This window comes from Lemur catta, chromosome 1, assembly GCF_020740605.2.
Source record: "Lemur catta isolate mLemCat1 chromosome 1, mLemCat1.pri, whole genome shotgun sequence".
Lineage (NCBI taxonomy): Eukaryota > Metazoa > Chordata > Mammalia > Primates > Lemuridae > Lemur > Lemur catta.
The window spans coordinates 174,425,163-174,444,233 of NC_059128.1; the positions used below are offsets into that span (position 1 = coordinate 174,425,163).

The 19,071-nt window shown below is 37.4% G+C and overlaps 1 protein-coding gene across 2 annotated transcripts in view; it reads left to right on the forward strand.

Annotated features, from left to right (window-relative positions):
- Positions 1–18,628, forward strand: part of TRPC1 (transient receptor potential cation channel subfamily C member 1) — a 71,579-nt gene extending 52,951 nt beyond the window's left edge. For both annotated transcript variants that reach the window (XM_045539392.1, XM_045539393.1), the window contains 4 exons: positions 13,323–13,498; positions 15,579–15,780; positions 16,050–16,244; positions 17,672–18,628. In XM_045539392.1, coding sequence (XP_045395348.1) covers positions 13,323–13,498; positions 15,579–15,780; positions 16,050–16,244; positions 17,672–17,899 — 801 coding nt within the window. In that variant the 3' untranslated portion in view covers positions 17,900–18,628. The remainder of the gene's footprint in view (positions 1–13,322; positions 13,499–15,578; positions 15,781–16,049; positions 16,245–17,671) is intronic.
- The last annotated feature ends 443 nt before the right edge of the window (positions 18,629–19,071 follow it).

The window sequence follows — 19,071 nt, forward strand, 5'->3', positions numbered from 1 at the left end:
CCATTGTCTTTTGTGGCTGAGTAGTACTCCATGGTATACATATACCACGTTTTATTAATCCACTCATGTACTGATGGGCACTAGGGTTGTTTCCAATCTTTGCAGTTATGAATTGTGCTGCTATAAAGATTTGAGTGCAGATGTCTTTATTATACAATGTCTTTTGTTTCTTTGGATAGATGCCCAGTGGTGGGATTGCTGGATCAAATGATATTTCTATTTTTAGTTCTTTGAGGTATCTGCATATTACTTTTCACAGAGGTTGTACTAGTTTGCAGTCCCACCAACAGTGTATGAGTGTTCCTATCTCTCTGCATCCACGCCAATATTTGTTGTTTTGGAACTTTTTGATAAAAGCCATTCTCACTGGAGTTAAGTGGTATCTCATTGTGGTTTTGATTTGCATTTCCCTGTTGGTTAGAGATGTTGAGCATTTTTTCACGTTCGTTGGCCATTAGCCTATTTTCTTTTGAAAAGTTTCTGTTCATGTCCTTTGCCCACTTATTAATGGGGTTGTTTGATTTTTTTTCTTACTGATTTTCCTGAGTTCTATATAGATTCTGGTTATCAGCCCTTTATCAGATATATAGCATGCAAATATTTTCTCCCATTCTGTAGGTTCTGTGTTTACTCTCATGATAGTTTCCTTGGCTGGGCAGAAGCTTTTTAATTGATCAAGTCCCATTTATTTATTTTTGTTCTTGCTGCGATTGCCTTTGGGGTCTTCTTCATAAATTCTTTGCCTAGGTCAATGTCTATAAGAGTTTTTCCAACATTTTCTTCTAGAATTGTTATAGTTTTATGCCTTAGGTTTAAGTCTGTTATCCACCATGAGTTGATTTTTGTGAGAGGTACGGATCCTGTTTCAGTCTTCTCCATGTGGCTATCCAATTTTCCCAGCACCATTTATTGAATAGGGATTCTTTTCCCCAGAGTATGTTTTTGTCTGCTTTGTCAAAGATTACTTGGCAATATGAGGATGGTTTTATATCTGGGTTCTTAGTGCTGTTCCATTGATCTATGGCGCTGTTCTTGTGTCAGTACCATGCTGTTTTAGTTACTATAGCCTTGTAGTATAGCTTGAAGTCTGGTAAATTGATGCCTCCCAATTTGTCCTTTTTGCTTAAGATTATTTTCGCTGTACAAGGTCTTCTCTGGTTCTATACGAAGTGTAGAATTAGTTTTTCTAGATCTTTGGAAAATGATGTTGGTATTTTAATAGGGATTGCATTGAATCTATAGATCGCTTTGGGTAGTATAGACATTTTAACAATGTTGATTCTCCCAACCCATGAGCATGGTATGGTTTTCCACTTGTTTATGTCCTCTGCTATTTCCTTCCTCAGTGTTTTGTAGTTCTCCCCATAGAGATCTTTTACCTCCTTAGTTAAATATATTCTTAGGTATTTTATTTTATTTGTTGCTATTGTAAAGGGTATTGAGTCTTTGATTTGGTTCTTAGTTTGACTGTTGTTGGCGTATAGGAATGCTACTAATTTGTACATATTGATTTTGTTTATCAATTCCAGTAGTCTGTTGGCAGAATTTTTGGGGTTTTCTAGATATGAGATCATATTGTCAGCAAAGAACCGTAGTTTGTCCTCCTCTGGCCCCATTTGGATGCCCTTGATTTCCTTCTCCTGTCTGATTGCTTTGGGTAGGACTTCTAGCACTATGTTCAATAAAAGTGATGTTAGAGAGCAACCTTATCTTTTTCCAATTCTAAGTGGAAATGCTTTCAGTTTTTTCCTGTTCAGTATGATGTTGGCTGTGGGTTTGTTATGTATGGCTTTTATCATTTTGAGGTAAGTCTCATCTATGCCTGTTTATCATAAAAGGGTGTTGAATTTTGTCAAATGCTTTTTCTGTGTCTATTGAGAGGATCATATGGTCTTTGGTTTTTTTCTTCTGTTTACATGGTGAATTACATTTATAGATTTGCATATGTTGAACCATCCCTCCATCTCCAGAAAGAAGCCCACTTCATCATAATGGGTTATTTTTTTTTATGAGCTGCTGAATTCAATGTACTAGGATTTTATTGAGAATTTTTGCATCTATATTCATAAGGGATATTGGCCTGTAGTTTTCTTTTGTTGTTGAGCCCTTTCTGGTTTTGGTATCAGGGTGGTGTTGACTTTGTAAAATGTGTTGGGGAGGATTCCTTCCTTTTCGATATTATGGAATGCCAGTAGTTAGCTACTCTCCCAGCAAAACAGGTCCCAAGGCAGAATTGTCACAAAGGATTTGGAAATAATAGGAAATAAAGAAGGAAATAATATAGATGGAGAAATGATTGCAACAGAGACAAAGTGCAGTTTAAATGATGGGGGAGTTAGGGGGTCTCCAGCATCCCTGTGAACTGTGAGACCATGAGTGAAGTCCCGCATCAGTATTTATTGTTACAGCAAATAGTTGTCTTTTGTTAGAGAATTACGTGTACAGTTCATTTTTTGAAGTTTCCAGGGGAACCTTACCTAATTCTGTCTACAAGAATAGATGGTTACAAAATTTTTAAGATAAGCGCGTTAAGCTCTAAGGTAGAAACAGACCTAGCTGAGCATACAAATTAAAGATGAAATGTGTAAAATGAGAACATTGAGTCTGTGTACTACTCTAATCTAATTCTTCTAAACACAGAGACATGTAGTCAAGAGTGAAGTAAGAATAGCCTTGAAGTCTAGGATAGTTCCAGCTGCACATTATCTGCTGGGCAGGCACTTTAATCAGCTTCTCTGCCAAGGACCCAAACTGAGCTTCTGCCTTGCAAAAAAGCTCAAGGCAATGGCCGGCAGCAAAGAAGAAAGGTTGCTTTGCAAACGTCCTCTGACAATGCCTCCCTTATTGGAAGCAGCTTCTATTCTGTGAACTAACATGTCCACAGATTCCTTCAAGGCAAGGCCCTGCAAAACTCCTGAAACTTTTCACATCTCTTAGTCTATTTCCAAGCAGTGGAATAATTTCTACAGGATAGGCACCAGTTCTTCTTTGTAGATCTGGTAGAATTTGGGTGTGAAACCATCTGGTCCAAGTCTTTTTTTTAAGGATGTTTTTTTATTGCTGCTTCAATTTCAGTACTTGATATTGGTGTATTTAAGAGTTCTGTTTCTTCCTGATTGAGCCTAGGGAGGCTATGTGTTTCTAAGAATTTGTCTATTTTTTCCATGTTTTCAACTTTGTGTGCATAGAGATTTTCATACTATTCAGAGATGATATTTTGTATTTCTGTGGTATCAGTTGTAATTTCTCCTTTTTCATTCCTGATTGAGTTTATTAGAGTCCTTTCTTTTCTGCTTCTGGTTCATCTAGCAAGAGGCATATCAATTTTGTTTATCTTTTCAGAGAAACAGGTTTTTGTTTCATTAGTCTTTCGTATAGTTCTTTTATTATTGGTTTCATTTAGTTCTGCTCTGATCTTGGTTATTTCTTTTCTCCTGTTGGGTGCAGGATTGGTTTGCTCTTCTTTTTCCAGTTCTTTGAGTTGATTCATTAGATTGTTAATTTGTGATCATTCTATCTTTTGGATGTAGGCATTTAGGCTATGAATTTTCCTATCAGGACTTCTTTAGCTCTTCCTACAGATTTTGATAATTTGTGTTCCTTTTATCATTTAGCTCAAAGAATCTTTTGATTTTCATTTTAATTTCCTCCTCGACCCAGCAGTCATTTAGCAGTAGATTGTTTAGTTTCCTTGACTTTGTGTAGAGATGAGTGTTTTTGTTGGAGTTGATTGTTGCACCACAGATTATTATTAGTATATTAGAGACAGAAATGATCCCAGGAGTTTTACAAGGCTTTGCCCTCGGAATATGTGAACGTGTTAGTTTGCATATGAAAAGCTGCCTCGCCTCAGGAGGGCATCTCAAAGGTCAGTGGCAGCTGCTTTACTAGGTGACACTGCAGTCTCAAACTTGTGGTTTTTGCCTGCTTTGTATGACAAAGCAGGTTTGCATGGAGCCACGGGATGAGAGCTGATCAAAGAGTGCTCACCGGACAGACAGGCACCTGTGGCTGAAAGCAGTTGGCCTAAGGGACAGTTCCTACTTGACTCCTGACTACCTGTCTTCATCCACAATAACTAGGAAAGAAATATGGAGCCACTGTATCTTTGTTTAACCCTTGTATTAAATGATACCTTTATCTTAGAACTTAGAAGTTTGTCTTTGAAAGATTTTTATAACTGTTTGCTCATGTAGATAGAGTTAATTAAGGGATCTATAGAAGCCTTTTGGGAGACTTTTAACCTAAAATGAACTACCTGTTATTATGTAAATCTGTTACCCCTGGCAACAGATCACTGTAACCATAAATACTGATGTGAAACTTCACTCGTGGCCTCACAGTTTACGGGAATGCTGTGGGGTCTCCCGAGCCCCCACCCCTTTCATAAACCTATTATCTATGAAACTGTAGTTTCTTCTCTGTGTATTCTTTTATTTCTACATTCTATTTTCTATTATTTCTTTATCCTTTGTGATGACCCTGGCCTGAGGGACCCAATTTTTTGCTGGGAGCATAGCTAACTCCCTGCAGTTGATTACTAATTTTATTCCACTGTGGTCTGAGAAGATTCTTGTACAATTTCAATTTTTTTAATTTATTGAGACATGTTTTATGGCCTAGGATGTGGTCAATCTTCAAGAACGTCCAGTGAGCTGATGAGAAGAATGTATATTCAGTTGTTTTGGGGTGGTATGTTCTGTAAATGTGTGGAAGGCCCATTTGTTCTAGTGTTCTGTTTAAGTCCATTGTTTCTTTGTTTATTTTCTGTTTGAAAGATCTGTCCTGTTCTGTCACTGGGGTGTTGAAGTCCCCAGCTATTACAGTGCTGTTGTTTATCATTTTTTTTAAAGTAAGTAGGATTTGTTTTATGAATCTGGGTACACCTGTGTTAGGTGTGTAAATATTTAGAATTGTTATATCTTCCTGTTAAGTGGTCCCCTCTACCATTATATAATGACCATCTTTGGCTTTCATTACTTTTGTTGATTTGAAGACTAAGTTATCTCATGTGAGAACTGCTATGCTAGCTTTCTTTTGGTTTCTATTTGCATGGAATATTTTTTTCCATCCCTGCACCTTGAGTCTGAATGAGTCCTTGTTGGTTTGTGTATATTTATCCATTTGGCCAGCCCATGTCTCTTCAGTGGGTAGTTCAAGCCATTCACATTTATTGAAAGAATTGATAAGTGCTGTGGATTTCTGTTCATCCTGTTGAGCAGAACTTTGTTGCTTTGTTTTATGTCTTGAGCCATTGTGTTATGTGGCCTTTGACCTTTAGCTTTTGGATGATTTTACCCTGGTGAGTATCTATTGTGCTGATTTGTGTGTAATGTGATTCTGAGTACTTCCTGCAGGGAAGGTCTTGTTTTGACAAATTCCCTCATTTTTGCTTGTCTAGGAAAGACTGTTTCCCCTCATATATGAAACTTAATTTTGCAGGATACAAAATTTTAGGCTGGACATTATTCTATTTGAGAAAACTGAGAATGGTGCTCCAATCCCTTCTAGCTTGTAAGGTCTCAGTTGAGAAGTCTGCAGTTAGTCTTATGGGTTTTCCTTTGTATGTTACCTGCTGGTTTTGCCTTATGGGTCAGAGGAGGGCCTCTTTCATGCTTATTTTGGCCAGTCTGATGACTGTGTGTCATGGTGTTTTCCTCTTTGCAATGAATCTCCCAGAGTCCTTTGAGCTTCTTGTACCTGGATATCTAGATTTCTAGCAAGGCCAGGGAAATTTTCCTCAATTATTCCCTCAAATACATTATCCAATCCTTGTGTATTTTCTTCTTCACCCTCAGGGATGCCTATGATTCTTATGTTGGACCTTTTCACATAATTCTATATTTCTTGTAAGCTTTGTCTTTTCTCTTATTTCTCTGCTCTGTCTCTGCGACTGACTTGTTGAATTGAAAGGTATTGTCTTCAAGTTCTGAGATTCTTTCTTCTGCTTGATCTAACCCATGCTTAACATTTTCCACTGTGTTTTGTAATTCATTGAATGAATTTTTTATTTTCAGAAGTTCTGTTTGATTTTTCTTTAATATTTAAATTTCTTTGTGAATTTTTCATTCATTTCCTGCATTCTTTCTGTGATTGCTTTGTGTTGGGTTTCCATTTTATCTTGCTTTTCATTGAGCTTCCTTACAATCCATGTTCAAAATTCTTTATCTTTCATTTCAGTGTACTGAATTTGATTGGTATCCATTGTTAGAGAGCATGTGTTCCCTTTTAGGAGTGTCCTTTCGCTTTGATTCTTCAGACTTCTGGAGTTCTTTTGCTGATGCCTTCTCATCTGCAGCACCTGTTGCTTCCTACTTTTGGATTTTCTTTTGTTTAGATACTGACATGCCCAGTTTAATTTCTGAGCCAGTAAGTGGTGCTTGTGGGTGAGAATGGACCACACCCTGTATGATAAGTCAGTAAATGCAGTAAAATGGCATGCAAATTGACTTCCCTATCAGTAGGTGGTACTTGCTGGCAGGAACAAGTTACAGTGTTGTTTTTGGGTCCTGTGACCAGCTCTATGTCCTCAGGAGAAGCATTCTAATGCCCCAGGTGGCGAGTGGAGCCCTGGAACTTCCAGGTGTGTCCTTGTTCTCCACCTCAGCAGGGGCAGGTGGGACAGTGAAGCTGGACTGGGGTGGGTTGGGTGAGCCTGCCCTCAAGCTCCACAAATGCTTTTAGCAGGGTTCAAAGGTCTGTTCCCTTCCTCTGGGCAAAGCACCCAGGGAGGGGCTGAATTGGCTCCACTCAACCAAAAAGTCTGTATGTGGATGTGGGACTGTCTTAGACCCACAGTCTGGAGCAGGCCTCACTGCTTTCCACCCTCCCATATTCTGCAGTTTCTCCTGGTCCCATATTCTGCAGTTTCTCCCTGGCCTTTGCCAGTAGGCAGGACCTCAAGCCAGCTAAGCTCCTCCACAACTGTGATGTGGGCTGGGAGGTTCCTTGCCCAGGATCCGGGCCGGAGCTGGGAGCGCTTTCCTCCTGTGGGATGAGGGGTACCCCGCATAACTAGAACCCATTCTACACTCTCACTCCTGCAGGTACCCACACCGTGCAAGACTAATTCACAAATATTCCTTTGTGCACCCAGGTGATGCAGTGGAGACCTGGGTGTACAGGATCTGTGCCCTGGGCCCCAGAGATTAATCCTTGTCCATGCCAGGGAGAATGATACTGATCCCAAGTCTCTCTCATGGGCTGCTCAAGGTGATTTAATGTTCCTCCACCTTGGGGTGTGTCCTGCTTTGCTGGAGTCGCCAGGCAAGCAGCACCAGGGAGGGCCAGTAGGTGGGGAGCTCACAGTCTGAGCACCCCTCAGTCTGTTTCAGGACCCCAAAAGGAAAGGTTTGAGCCCCATTCCCTGTGGAAGCCTCCATGTGGTGGCTCAATCGTCTCTCAGCAGCCATGGGTGGGGGAGGGGAAGGGGCAAAAAAGAGTTTAGGTGGAGGAAAGTCCACCCTATGGTCATCTCCAACCCTCTTTCTGGGAGGCAGTTTGCTCAGAATGACAGGACTTGGGAGTCATGCAGATCACCCAGGACCCACTGGACCCCTGTGGCTCTTGTATTCTGGGCCGGAGTTGGGAAATGTCTGTGTAGGGATAAGCAAGACAGAACCTAAGGGGTTGAGGCACTCTGCAGAGGGCAAAGATGCCCAGTGGGTAAAGAAGCAATATGGTGCCTGCCGTCTGGCTCAGGTCTGTGGGGCAGGAGGCACTGGGGTGGGGAGTGAGAGCCTGGTGCCCTGTCCACAAGAAGCTCTCCGCTTGCTGGCGGCAGCAGTCTCTGGGTTCACTTTAGCAGAAGATCTCTCCAGCAGCTCTGGAGCCCACCAATAGTCCGAGAGGTGAGGGAGGGGGATTGTAGCCAATCCACCTACTCTTCTCGCTAGTTTCTGAGCCTTTCTGGGCTTAATCCCCGATGATGCCTTTCTCCTTCTAGTTCTGCTCTGCACCCTCTTCCCATGGACACTCTGTAGATTCAGGCACCCTTCCCTGAGACCCTCATCCAATCTATGTTTTGTCTGTTTGTTTTTCTCTTTCATCTAAAATTTTTCCTTCTTACAGAGGTGCTCTGGGTGGTGGTGTCTTTGGTCTGCCATCTTGCAGCTCTCGGCCCCTTCCTCTTTCTTTTCTCCTCTTCCCACTACAGAGTATCATTATTTCTTCTTCAGTGATGTGATAACCAGTCCTCACAAGAGCAACAAATCTCCCCCTTCATCCTCTTTTTTGACCTCACTCTTTCAGGCCTCTAAGTAGAAATCTAAGAGGGCTTTTTTTTCCACTAAGAGAATCTAAAAGTGGAAAAATAAAAAAAGACTTTATTTTTTGAAGAAGGGAAAGAGGTTATTTGGGAATTTTCTTAAGCATTAATCCCATTTCTTCCCAAAAGTTTCTTCCCTCCTTACTTCATTTAGGATAAGAGGTACATTTCTTTCCCAGAGGTAGAAATGTTTCTTTCCTAGGGATATCTAGGAATATGGTGGGGTTCTAGACAGTTTAACTAAAGGCCCCACATTGGTTGATTATTGTTCCCTAAGCAGGATCCCCAAAGCAGAAGTTTCAGGCAAGGATTAGTTCTTGGGTGGTGGTGATGAGCATATCAGACTAAGGAAGCGTCTTATCCATGTATTCTTAGGCTTCAACATTTATGGTAATTGAAAGTGCCTTTATCTAAATGTCTTGCTTTTCTGCTTGGTCTAATTATTAGAATTACTAATACTACAAATGGGTGAACACCCCCTTGGGTTCTTACAGCTTGGTTCAAAATCTTGCGCCATCATCTGAGCCTCGATTTCTTTGTCTGTTAGTGTGAGTATTAAATGGGTCAGTGTATACCCGAGTACCTGACACATGGTGGGCTTTACATAAATGCTTAGATTCATTTCTCCATTCCTTTTATAGTCAGTTAACTATAGCAGACCTGAAAAATAATATAAGAAAACTTGGAAAGTTAATGTAGTGCTTGAGACGTGAGTGTGTACTTTATTCCTAATGAATTATTTGATTTTACTGGATAGTTATCAGCTTTGATTTAGTAGCCTGTATAATATAAATGGCACATTGATGCTGTTTCTAATAAGAGCAATTTCAGGTGCTTTGCATTTGGGGCTATGTTAGAGCTAGAGGGAAATAGAAGTCATGTAGCCCAGAGGTTCCCAAACTAGTAGGGCTCCAGAATCACCTGGGGAACGTGCTAAACCTAGATTCTCAGAGATACTAACTAGATTGAGTTGGCTGGGTGCAGTGGCTAATGCCTGTAATCCCAGCACCTGGGGAGGCCAAGCAAGAGGCTCTCTTGAGGCTGGGAGTTTGAGACTACTCTGGGCAACATAGCAAGACCCTCTTCTGTACAAAAAATTTTTTAAAACAATGGCTGGGCATGGTGGCAGGCACCTGTAGTCCTAGCTATTCAGAAGGGTGAGGCAGGAGGATCACTTGAGCTGAGGAATTGGAGGCTGCAGTGAGCTAAAATTGTGCCACTGCACTCCAGTCTGGGTGACAGAGTGAGACCTTGTCTCAAAAAAAAAAAAAAAAAAAAAATTGGGTTAAATGCGGGCAAATGGCATGTAGGTGAGTCTGATGCAGCATTTGACTATCTCCCATATCCCTTTTATACATCAGGAAACTAAGGCCCAGCTCACACAGTGTTAGAACCAGGACTTGATGTTAATTAGCCAAGTTAAAAGGTGTAATTTACAATTCATTCATGTATTAATTCAGCAATCCCTGGTGTGTTGGGAAGTATTATATGAGAACTCAATCCCTACTAATTGGACCTAGCCCCAAATTTCTAATGAGAGAGCTAAGATAAAACCACAAAATAATGTTTTCAAAAAGTATTTGCAACAAGTTAAAAGCAGGAATTCAATTCACACCTCTGCCATCTATTAGTTTTGTTACCCTGAGCAATTTTCTAAATCTCTCTGAGCTTCAATTTGATCAGTTGGGAAAATGGAGACAGTGCTAGCCTTTCCCACCCTACAGGGTAGGTAAAAAAAATATGTGATAACTGTTGGAAAACGGCAAAGAATTAGATAAAAGACATATAAAAGGTAGTAATATATTCAACATTTTAATTAATTTGCCAGGTTCTGGAGCTTACTGAGACATGGTACCTGTCCTTAAAGATTGCTAGAGAAGACAAACATAAATATTAGTGAAAAATACTATTTTAGAAATAACAAACTTTCTTTGGGAGCATGACAGAAGGAGTACCTGGAGAGAGTCAGGAAGGTTCTTTAGAGGAGGTGGCATTTGATCTGAGCCTTGAAGGAATAAGAGGCTTGCCTGGCAAAGAACAAAGCAAGAGTAATATGCGGAATCATGGAGTCATAAAGCATGGCATTCTTAGAAGAAAACAGAATGTTCTTTACACCTGAAGCATTGGATTGGAGTTGGGGCAATGAAGCTGAAAAAGGCTGGAATGTCTCTGTTGTAGGAATTTTAATATTATCACACACGCAAAGGAGGTTTTTGAGCATGGGTGGCTTGAGTAGATAGAACTTTTAGACAGATAATTACGGCTTTATTCTGGAGGGATATTTGGAAGGAGAATGACTAGAAGTTGTCATTATTATTGCTTCCTTTTGTCAACAACTTTTATAATTTAAAGAGCCTAATGATATCAAGTTTTTCTCTATCAGGCATTTAGGTTATTTTTGTTGTTCTACATAGTACTCTATGTATAAGATGTTTTGCCTGTGTGAAATTATTTTCTAAGGATAAGTCTCCAAAAATAGTATTAACAGATCAAAAGATATGATCCTTATAACACCTCAGTATTTTTATTTCTTTACAGTAGAGTGTGTTAATTTTCTGTCACACAAGCAGTATAAAAAATACTGTTTTACCACATTAATAGTATTTGGTGTTTTTAACTTATACTAACTTAGTAGTTGCTTTAATTTCCATTTTTCTGATTATCAAGAAAGATTTTTTTCTCTGTGTACTAGTATTAACTCCTGTGTAAATTTCAGTATAGATATTTTAATTACCTTCTTTTCATTTCATAAATTTTCATATTTCTCAAGTAAAACTGCCAAGGAGTTTTAAATAAGTAAATATATAACAAAGTATGATTATTACTTTTACAAATACATAAACCTTATAATGTTTCCTAGTGTAAAATAAATTTACCATTTTTAATGTTTGCCTTTCACATGAAAATTTTAGTGTCATCAGACCAATGTTTACTTCAGTGAGATCCACTATACTACTTTTAGTTCTTCCATTTTGCATAAGAACTAATGTCATGCTTTCACAAAACAAGTCATAAAGTTTGTGGTGTTCCCATTCAATATTGCTCACTTGATATTGAAATTGATTATACTTACTCTTTAAAACTTAGTTATGTTAAATTAAAGCCTCTATTTTGACTAAGTTTTTAAAACTAAAATTATATCATGCATGGTCACTCTTGGAAACCTTATTTACCAGAAGCTCACAGTGTCCAAATTTTCTTCAGAGGTTATCTTTTCTGTAATTCTCAAAAGCAGTTACTATATTCTTACTATCATAAGTTATTAAGTTCTCTACTAGGATTTATGGCTTTGTTCTAAGCACTCACAATCAATGATTTCTTTTCCAAGGTGACCCAGTAAAGCTGTGATTGTTAGGAGGGAAATGTATTTCTTCTCTTTCTCACATATTTTGAGCTTTCTGATTCTAACCTCTTCCTGCTTCCTCTGTTAGAATTTTTCAAGAAGACCAAGTAAGGGAAGCATAAGGAAAAGTTCCACATAGCCTGATACGCAAAAGTCAGGCATGTTGGATCGCTCCACTATTGCAGAGTCTGGGTTACTAGCTTGTGGTGTGCCTAAAAATTTTAAAACACCTCTTCTGCTTGATTAGCTGGCTCACTTTAGTGGACTAGAAGAGCCAGGCCACTTGCCTGTGGCTACCATTTTATATCATTTAAAGTGGGCATATGCTGTGTTGGCAGGTTTGGGTCAATTTGGAATTTTATTTGAAGTTGGATTTAATTAATTATATAAATTTGACCTGGTTAAATTTGAGGGAGGGTTGTTTTTAAACACTGATTTTTGTATTTTAAAAGTAATAAATGCATACAGTAAAGAAAATTCAAAGGGATATAAAGTGAAAAAGTCCGTCTTCTATACTCTTAGTCCTACCTCCCATACATAAGCATTGTTAACAATTTCTGGTGTAAACTTCCAGCAATTTACTATACATAATAAACCATATCTATATGAAAGTATATACCTTATCTATCCTTAAATAGAAATGGGAGCTGCTATACAAGGGCTGTCTGGAAAGCATCCAGCCATGGATATGATGGACACATGGATACAATGTCTGGATACTCTCTGGACAGCCCTTATATGTGGTATTCTGTACCTGGTTTTTTGACTTCAAGTCTTACAGACATCTTTCTATGCCAGCACATATAGATGTACTTCATTTTTTAAAAAAACAATATTTAAGATGTTCTGATTTTTTGCTACGTCTAACAATGCTGCAGTGAAAATCCTGTATATACATGTATCTTTGTGTAGTTCTTATCTATTGGTTAAATTTCTGGGGATATAATTACTGGATCAAAAATGCAATCACATTATTTCCCAAATTTATATGCCAATTTAAAAACCAAGAATTTATGAAAAATACCTAATCCACAGATTTTGAAGGAGTATGAAGGAGAATGAAATTAGGTTTGAATGAAGCTTTCATATGCACTATACATGTCTAAATTACAAAAGATACTCATTATTAATACTGGACACTCTCATTTGGCTTGGACACATCAAATTTTCTTAAAATGGACCCAAAGTGAAAGAAAATTGATCACCTTAGCAAAAGAGATTAGGGCAGTCCTGGAGGAGTAAATGCTGTGTCCTTTAGGAATTGGTTTAGAATTGGTTACAAAAATCAGGTGAAATACTTTGTGTCATAATGATTTTGTATTTGTAAATTTTAAGAAGCTGTGTAAGTATAAGCATTTATTTCTCTTTAGGTTTGAGCGGGGCATTTTCCTTTTATACCTTGCAAATTAGGCATTTTCTTAAACTTCCATGTCTCAGCCTCTACCTCCATAGCACCAATGTCCTCTGCAGACCTCATCCAGATTCACGGAATGTTCTATCCAACACTCACAGTGTTGACATGATTAAAATGGCTTTTTGTTAGGCAGCTAGATTTCTGATGTTTTCAAAATGCTGAAATATCTCAACCAGATAAATTAAAAGGGGTGGCCTGTGGATCACAAGTTTGTCTTCCTTTTATTGCTGGGTCATTTAATATTTAATATTTTATTTTTCTGTTAATTTTAATGAACATCTATGTAATATATTTCACAGATTTCAATGGGACAGATGTTACAAGATTTTGGAAAATTTCTTGGGATGTTCCTTCTTGTTTTGTTTTCTTTCACAATTGGACTGACACAACTGTATGATAAAGGCTATACTCCAAAAGAACAGAAGGACTGTGTAGGCATCTTCTGCGAACAGCAAAGCAATGATACCTTCCATTCGTGAGTGTCTTTTAAATATTTTAGTAAATATATTTTTCTCTTCCTACCATGTTCTATATGAATTAGTACCTACAGAAATGGAGCTTCAAATTTTCTTTAAGAAATTCCATTTTTTTGGCAGGGGGGCGAGGTGTACAGAGTCTTATTCTGTTGCCCCAAATAGAGTGCACTGGCATCATCATAGCTCACTGCAACCTCAAACTCCTGGGCTCAAGCGATCCTCCTGCCTCAGCCTCCCGAGTAGCTGGGACTACAGGCGCACGCCACAATGCCCGGCCAATTTTTCTATTTTTAGTGGAGACGGGGTCTGGCTCTTCCTCAGGCTGGTCCCGAACCCCTGAGCTCAAGCAATCCTCCTGCCTCGGTCTCCCAGAGTGGTAGGATTATAGGTGTGAGCCACTGTGCCTGACCAAGAAATTCCTTTTTAATGTTCACAAACTTTATAATAAATACTTAATTTTCATGAATCAAATAAATACTTAATTTTCATGAATTACTGTAGTCATCTTTACATATAGAATCTTAAGTAGTACGTCCAAGCTATTATATTGCCTTCCCTTACTGCAGTCTATCTTAACAAAGGAATTCCTGACATTTCGAGTCATCTTAGCATTTTGGGCAATTCTGTGTCAGTCCCATATATTGCTTGATGTTTAGCATATCTGCCCCTCAAGTATTAAATGTCAGTAGCAACTCTCAGTCATTGTTACAACCAAAAACACTGTCTCACATTTTCAGTGCTTTTTAAGAGGTCATTAGAATTGAGAGTCATTAGAATTTAATGAACTTTTTTTTTCTCTAATGTATCATAAGGAATTGAAAAACCAGTTATGAGGTAGACAAGATACCTACCCTCAGTTTTAAGTAAACTAATGGAGAAAGGGGTATGGAATTACACATTTGTTGTGGTCTTATTTTGTGCCAACTATTCTTTAGTTTCTTTGTGTGTCATCTTATTTTAAATTAGGCTGCACACAGTGGCTCAATCCTGTAATCCCAGTGCTTTGGGGAGCTGAGGCAGGAGGATTGCTTGAGGCCAGGAGTTTGAGACCAGCCTGGGCAACATAGCAAGACTCTGTCTCTACAAAAAATAAAAAAATTAGTTGGGCATGGTGTTGCACACCTGTAGTCCTAGCTACTCAGGAGGCTGAGTGGGAAGATTGCTTGAGCCCAGGAGTTCGAGATTACAGTGAACTAGGATCATGCCACTGCATTCTAGCCCAGGCAACAGAGTGGGACCTTGTCTCAAAAAAAAAAAAAAGAATAAGATTAATGAGTATGTATTCATTTACCAGGCAATGTTCTAAGTGTTCAGTAAATAAAGTATTAGTGAACAAAACTACCCTTTTGGCGCTTATATTCTAGTGAGGTGATACAAGCAATAAAAAGATAAATGTATAGTATGTTACACAATGAAGAGGGCTAAGAAGACAAAGTTTTGGCTAAGGAGTATATGTATTTATGTGTAAGAGGGAATACTTTTAGATAAAGGGACTAGGGAGTGTCCTAAAAGAGATGATATTCACCTAAAAATCTAAAGCTGGTAAAGAAGCAACCATGAAGAAGGTATCTGGAGGAAGAGCATTTACAGATAGGTGGAACAGCAAAGGCAAATGCTCAGAGGCTGGAGCATGACTGCCAAGTTCAAGGAAAAGCCAGGTGGCCAGTGTGAATGGAATGTGGTGAATAGGAGGGAGAATTGTAGGAAATGAGGTCAGAAAGGTAATGGGGATCATATAGGACCTTGTTAGCCTGGTAAAGATTTGGGGTTATTAAGACTGAGAGCCATTTCAAGGTTTTGAGCAGAGGAGTAGCAAGATCTAATTAGATATTAACAGAATCCTATAGATAGAAAGGTGGCAAGGGATTAAACAGGAATAATTTGTCTTCCTTTGGGTCTATTTCCTTGTTTAAAGTAAGGCATATCTGCACTGCAGAAATTAACCTCATTTATTTTATAAGGTATTATTCAAGGATTATCAATGTTTCATTTATGTAATTTTCATATAAATGAATTATTCGTTTTTGCTGATTAATTTCTTTAATTGCCTTTTAAACAAAAATGTAATTGTCTTTACAGGTTCATTGGCACTTGCTTTGCTTTGTTCTGGTATATTTTCTCTTTAGCACATGTGGCAATCTTTGTTACAAGATTTAGCTATGGAGAAGAATTGCAATCCTTTGTTGGAGCCGTTATTGTTGGTACATACAACGTCGTGGTTGTGATCGTGCTTACCAAGCTGCTGGTAGCAATGCTTCATAAAAGTTTTCAGTTGATAGCAGTAAGTTCATTTTTTAAAAAATTTTATATTCTTTCACTTCATACTATGCGATAGCTAAGGTAACCAAAGATTATAAGCATTGAAAAATAGTATCATTTAAAAATTAAATATAGATTTTTAAAATGTAAATAATATATAATAATTGCAAATCCTGGACCAAATTTTTATCTGCAAGGTGTAGAAAAACATCCCCTTCCCATATGTGTATATGTGTGTGTGTATGTGTGTGTATTCATATTCTATATTGCTTTTCAATTTGCCTCTTATAGAATCATGAAGACAAAGAGTGGAAGTTTGCTCGAGCAAAGTTGTGGCTTAGCTACTTTGAGGACAAATGTACATTACCCCCACCTTTCAACATCATTCCTTCACCAAAGACTATCTGCTATATGATTAGTAGCCTCAGTAAGTGGATTTGTTCTCATACCTCAAAAGGCAAAGTCAAACGGCAGAACAGTTTAAAGGTAAGTACCCCAGGGCATGGTTCCTCACCTCCAAATCCCAGATACCGCTTGTCCACCACCACTACCTTTTGGCCCTATGGACCATATGTTCTGGCTGCTCATAGGGAAATCACGGGCACCAGCCTGGCATGATTCCACTGCCGGATGGCAGGAGGGAAAACCAAGTGTCTGGCTGGGTCTGCTGCCTGCTTGCCAGGTGTCCCTGGGCATCTGGGGTCTTTGGTCTCCTCAGCTGCAGAAGGTTTCAGGAGGATCACAGAGACTGCAAAAGAATGGGGCAGAATGGGCCTGCCCTTAGGTCCAGGTGAGACTCTTGCCTTTGCAGATTACCAGGCAGGCACTTGTCAAAAAGGCAAAGTCAAACGGCAGAACAGTTTAAAGGTATTGTACCATATACGTTTTAACAGTTTCAAAAAAAAAAAAAAAGTTTTAACAGTTTCTAATCTGAGCTGTTTCTTAAAGCCTAAGTATGCAAGTTCCTTAAGGTCTGTGTCTGACTTTTTTTGCTGCTGTATGCTTAATGCATGGCACAGTATCTAATATAAAGTAAGGATTTAATAAGTACTTATTGAGAGTGATAAATAATACTGAGTTTTTTTAGTTTTCAGATTCTTCCAAAATATGAAATCTCATCTCATAGTTTTAGAATGGGAAATATTTAGAATACCTATTCTGTCATTATAGGTAAAAGAATGACTACTAGTATCAATTCATATTTTTCTGATTCTTCAAAGTTATTCAAGAAGAATCATTTTTATTTTTTTAAAGTCCACCTCATTTAATTCAATACATATTGCTCTAAAGCAAGGGTTGGAAAATTTTTTCTGTTAAGGGCCAGATGGTAAATATTTTATACTTTGCAGGCCAAGATAGAAATCAAAGATATTATGTAAGCAGTGATATAACAAGAGAGAAAACAAATTTCGACAGAACTTTTATTGATAAAATTCAAAATATAATAATAATCAAATAATAATTTTTTGTATTACAGGTCTATTGGCAAAAATAATGGAACTCCTTTTGAAGGGCAATAAAATTTGACTTAATTAGGGTTCAAAATTAGTGTTCCCTGCTATCAAATTGATGACAAATGTTCATGTGTAAAAATCATTCTTAGCTCACAGGCTGTAAAAAATAGAAAGTGGGCCATATTTTGCCTGTGGGTTGTAGTTTGTCAATCCCTGCTATAAACTGAGATTCCTAAGAATATTTTTTTAAATCAAGATAAGCATAAAGGTGAGTAAGTAAAACAAATATGAAAGCTGTATTTGTTTTAAACAAGTATTGAATATTATTTCATACCATATAGTAGCAAAACTATAGTCTGATAAAGCATGTGTATGTATCTGTGAATATTTTTTAAAAATCCACCTCATTTAAGTATTGTTTCTGCATATCATTAGTATTTATTGTTATTTGTTTTGAAGGAATGGAGAAATTTGAAACAAAAGAGAGATGAAAACTACCAAAAAGTGATGTGCTGCTTAGTGCATCGTTACTTGACTTCCATGAGACAGAAGATGCAAAGTACAGATCAGGCAACTGTGGAAAATCTAAACGAACTACGCCAAGATCTGTCAAAATTCCGAAATGAAATAAGGGATTTACTTGGCTTTCGGACTTCTAAATATGCTATGTTTTATCCAAGAAATTAACCATTTTCTAAATCATATAGAGAGTAATTTTCAATAACATATCTGAAAGACTGTACTTGCATAACTTGCAGTTAAATTAATGAGATACATATTGAAATAAAGAATTACATAAAAGCCATTCTTTGAAATATTTATGGGATAAATATATGTTATGTAAAGTATGTATATAGAATTAGTTTTTTAAAACCTTCTGTGAGTGGCTTTTTGCAGGAGCAAAACAGATTAAGTAGATAGATTTTGTTAGCATGCTGCTTGGTTTTCTTTTTTGGACAGTGCTTTTAAATCTCTTCTTTTTATGTTTAAGAGGGTCGATTATAAATGTACACATTGCCCAGGAGGTTTTGTAAAATGAAGATCAGCAAATGTGGGCTGGTCTCCTTCCATAGAATATGCTTGAGATATAGAAGTCATGGTTTTAAAAATCTCTGTTTTAGGAGTTCACATATAGTTCAGTATTTATTGTTTAGGAGTGTAGTTTTATCTAAAATAATAGCCTATTTTTTTTTTGTTATAATTTTAAGTAACAAAGAAAAAACCCTAATGAATATTTGAATCTATTTATGTCCCTACTGATTTAAATTCACTTCAGTTTTTGTTATTATATTTACTTTTACATGGTTATAATCACTTTATATTTTTAATTTTGTTTTTTTCACTTAATATTTTATATATACATTTCCATGTATTGACATAGTCCTTGTATTTAAATTTTTATGGAATTATATAGTTTTTGAAAAATGTAGTCAGTAGATGTTTTTTATTTTTTAGCTATAGAGTATTTGATTACATTTATAAATTTGCATAGCTACTTCTCTAGACACTTGGTTGGTTTTAATTTTTCTTTATCATAGTAGTGCTATAATTTTTTTCAAGTTGGATTGAATGTTTATAGTTATAAAATAGAAGATACTTTTTTATCATGTGTAGTCACAGCCTCTTTGTTTTTGTAAAAATTATAACACCGTTTAATGCAAGGATTTGTCTTATATTTAGACTAAGGTTCTTGAGCTTATTTCCCAAGGTATTTCCCACAGAATTTAACATAGCTTCTATAAATGTGACTTCATGCTTATTTGTGGATCATTCTTGTTGCTTAAGATGAAAAACATTGACTTTTTAAATGGGAGACCAAAATATATATTTAGTTTTTTTCTGTGTTCACATAAGAAATG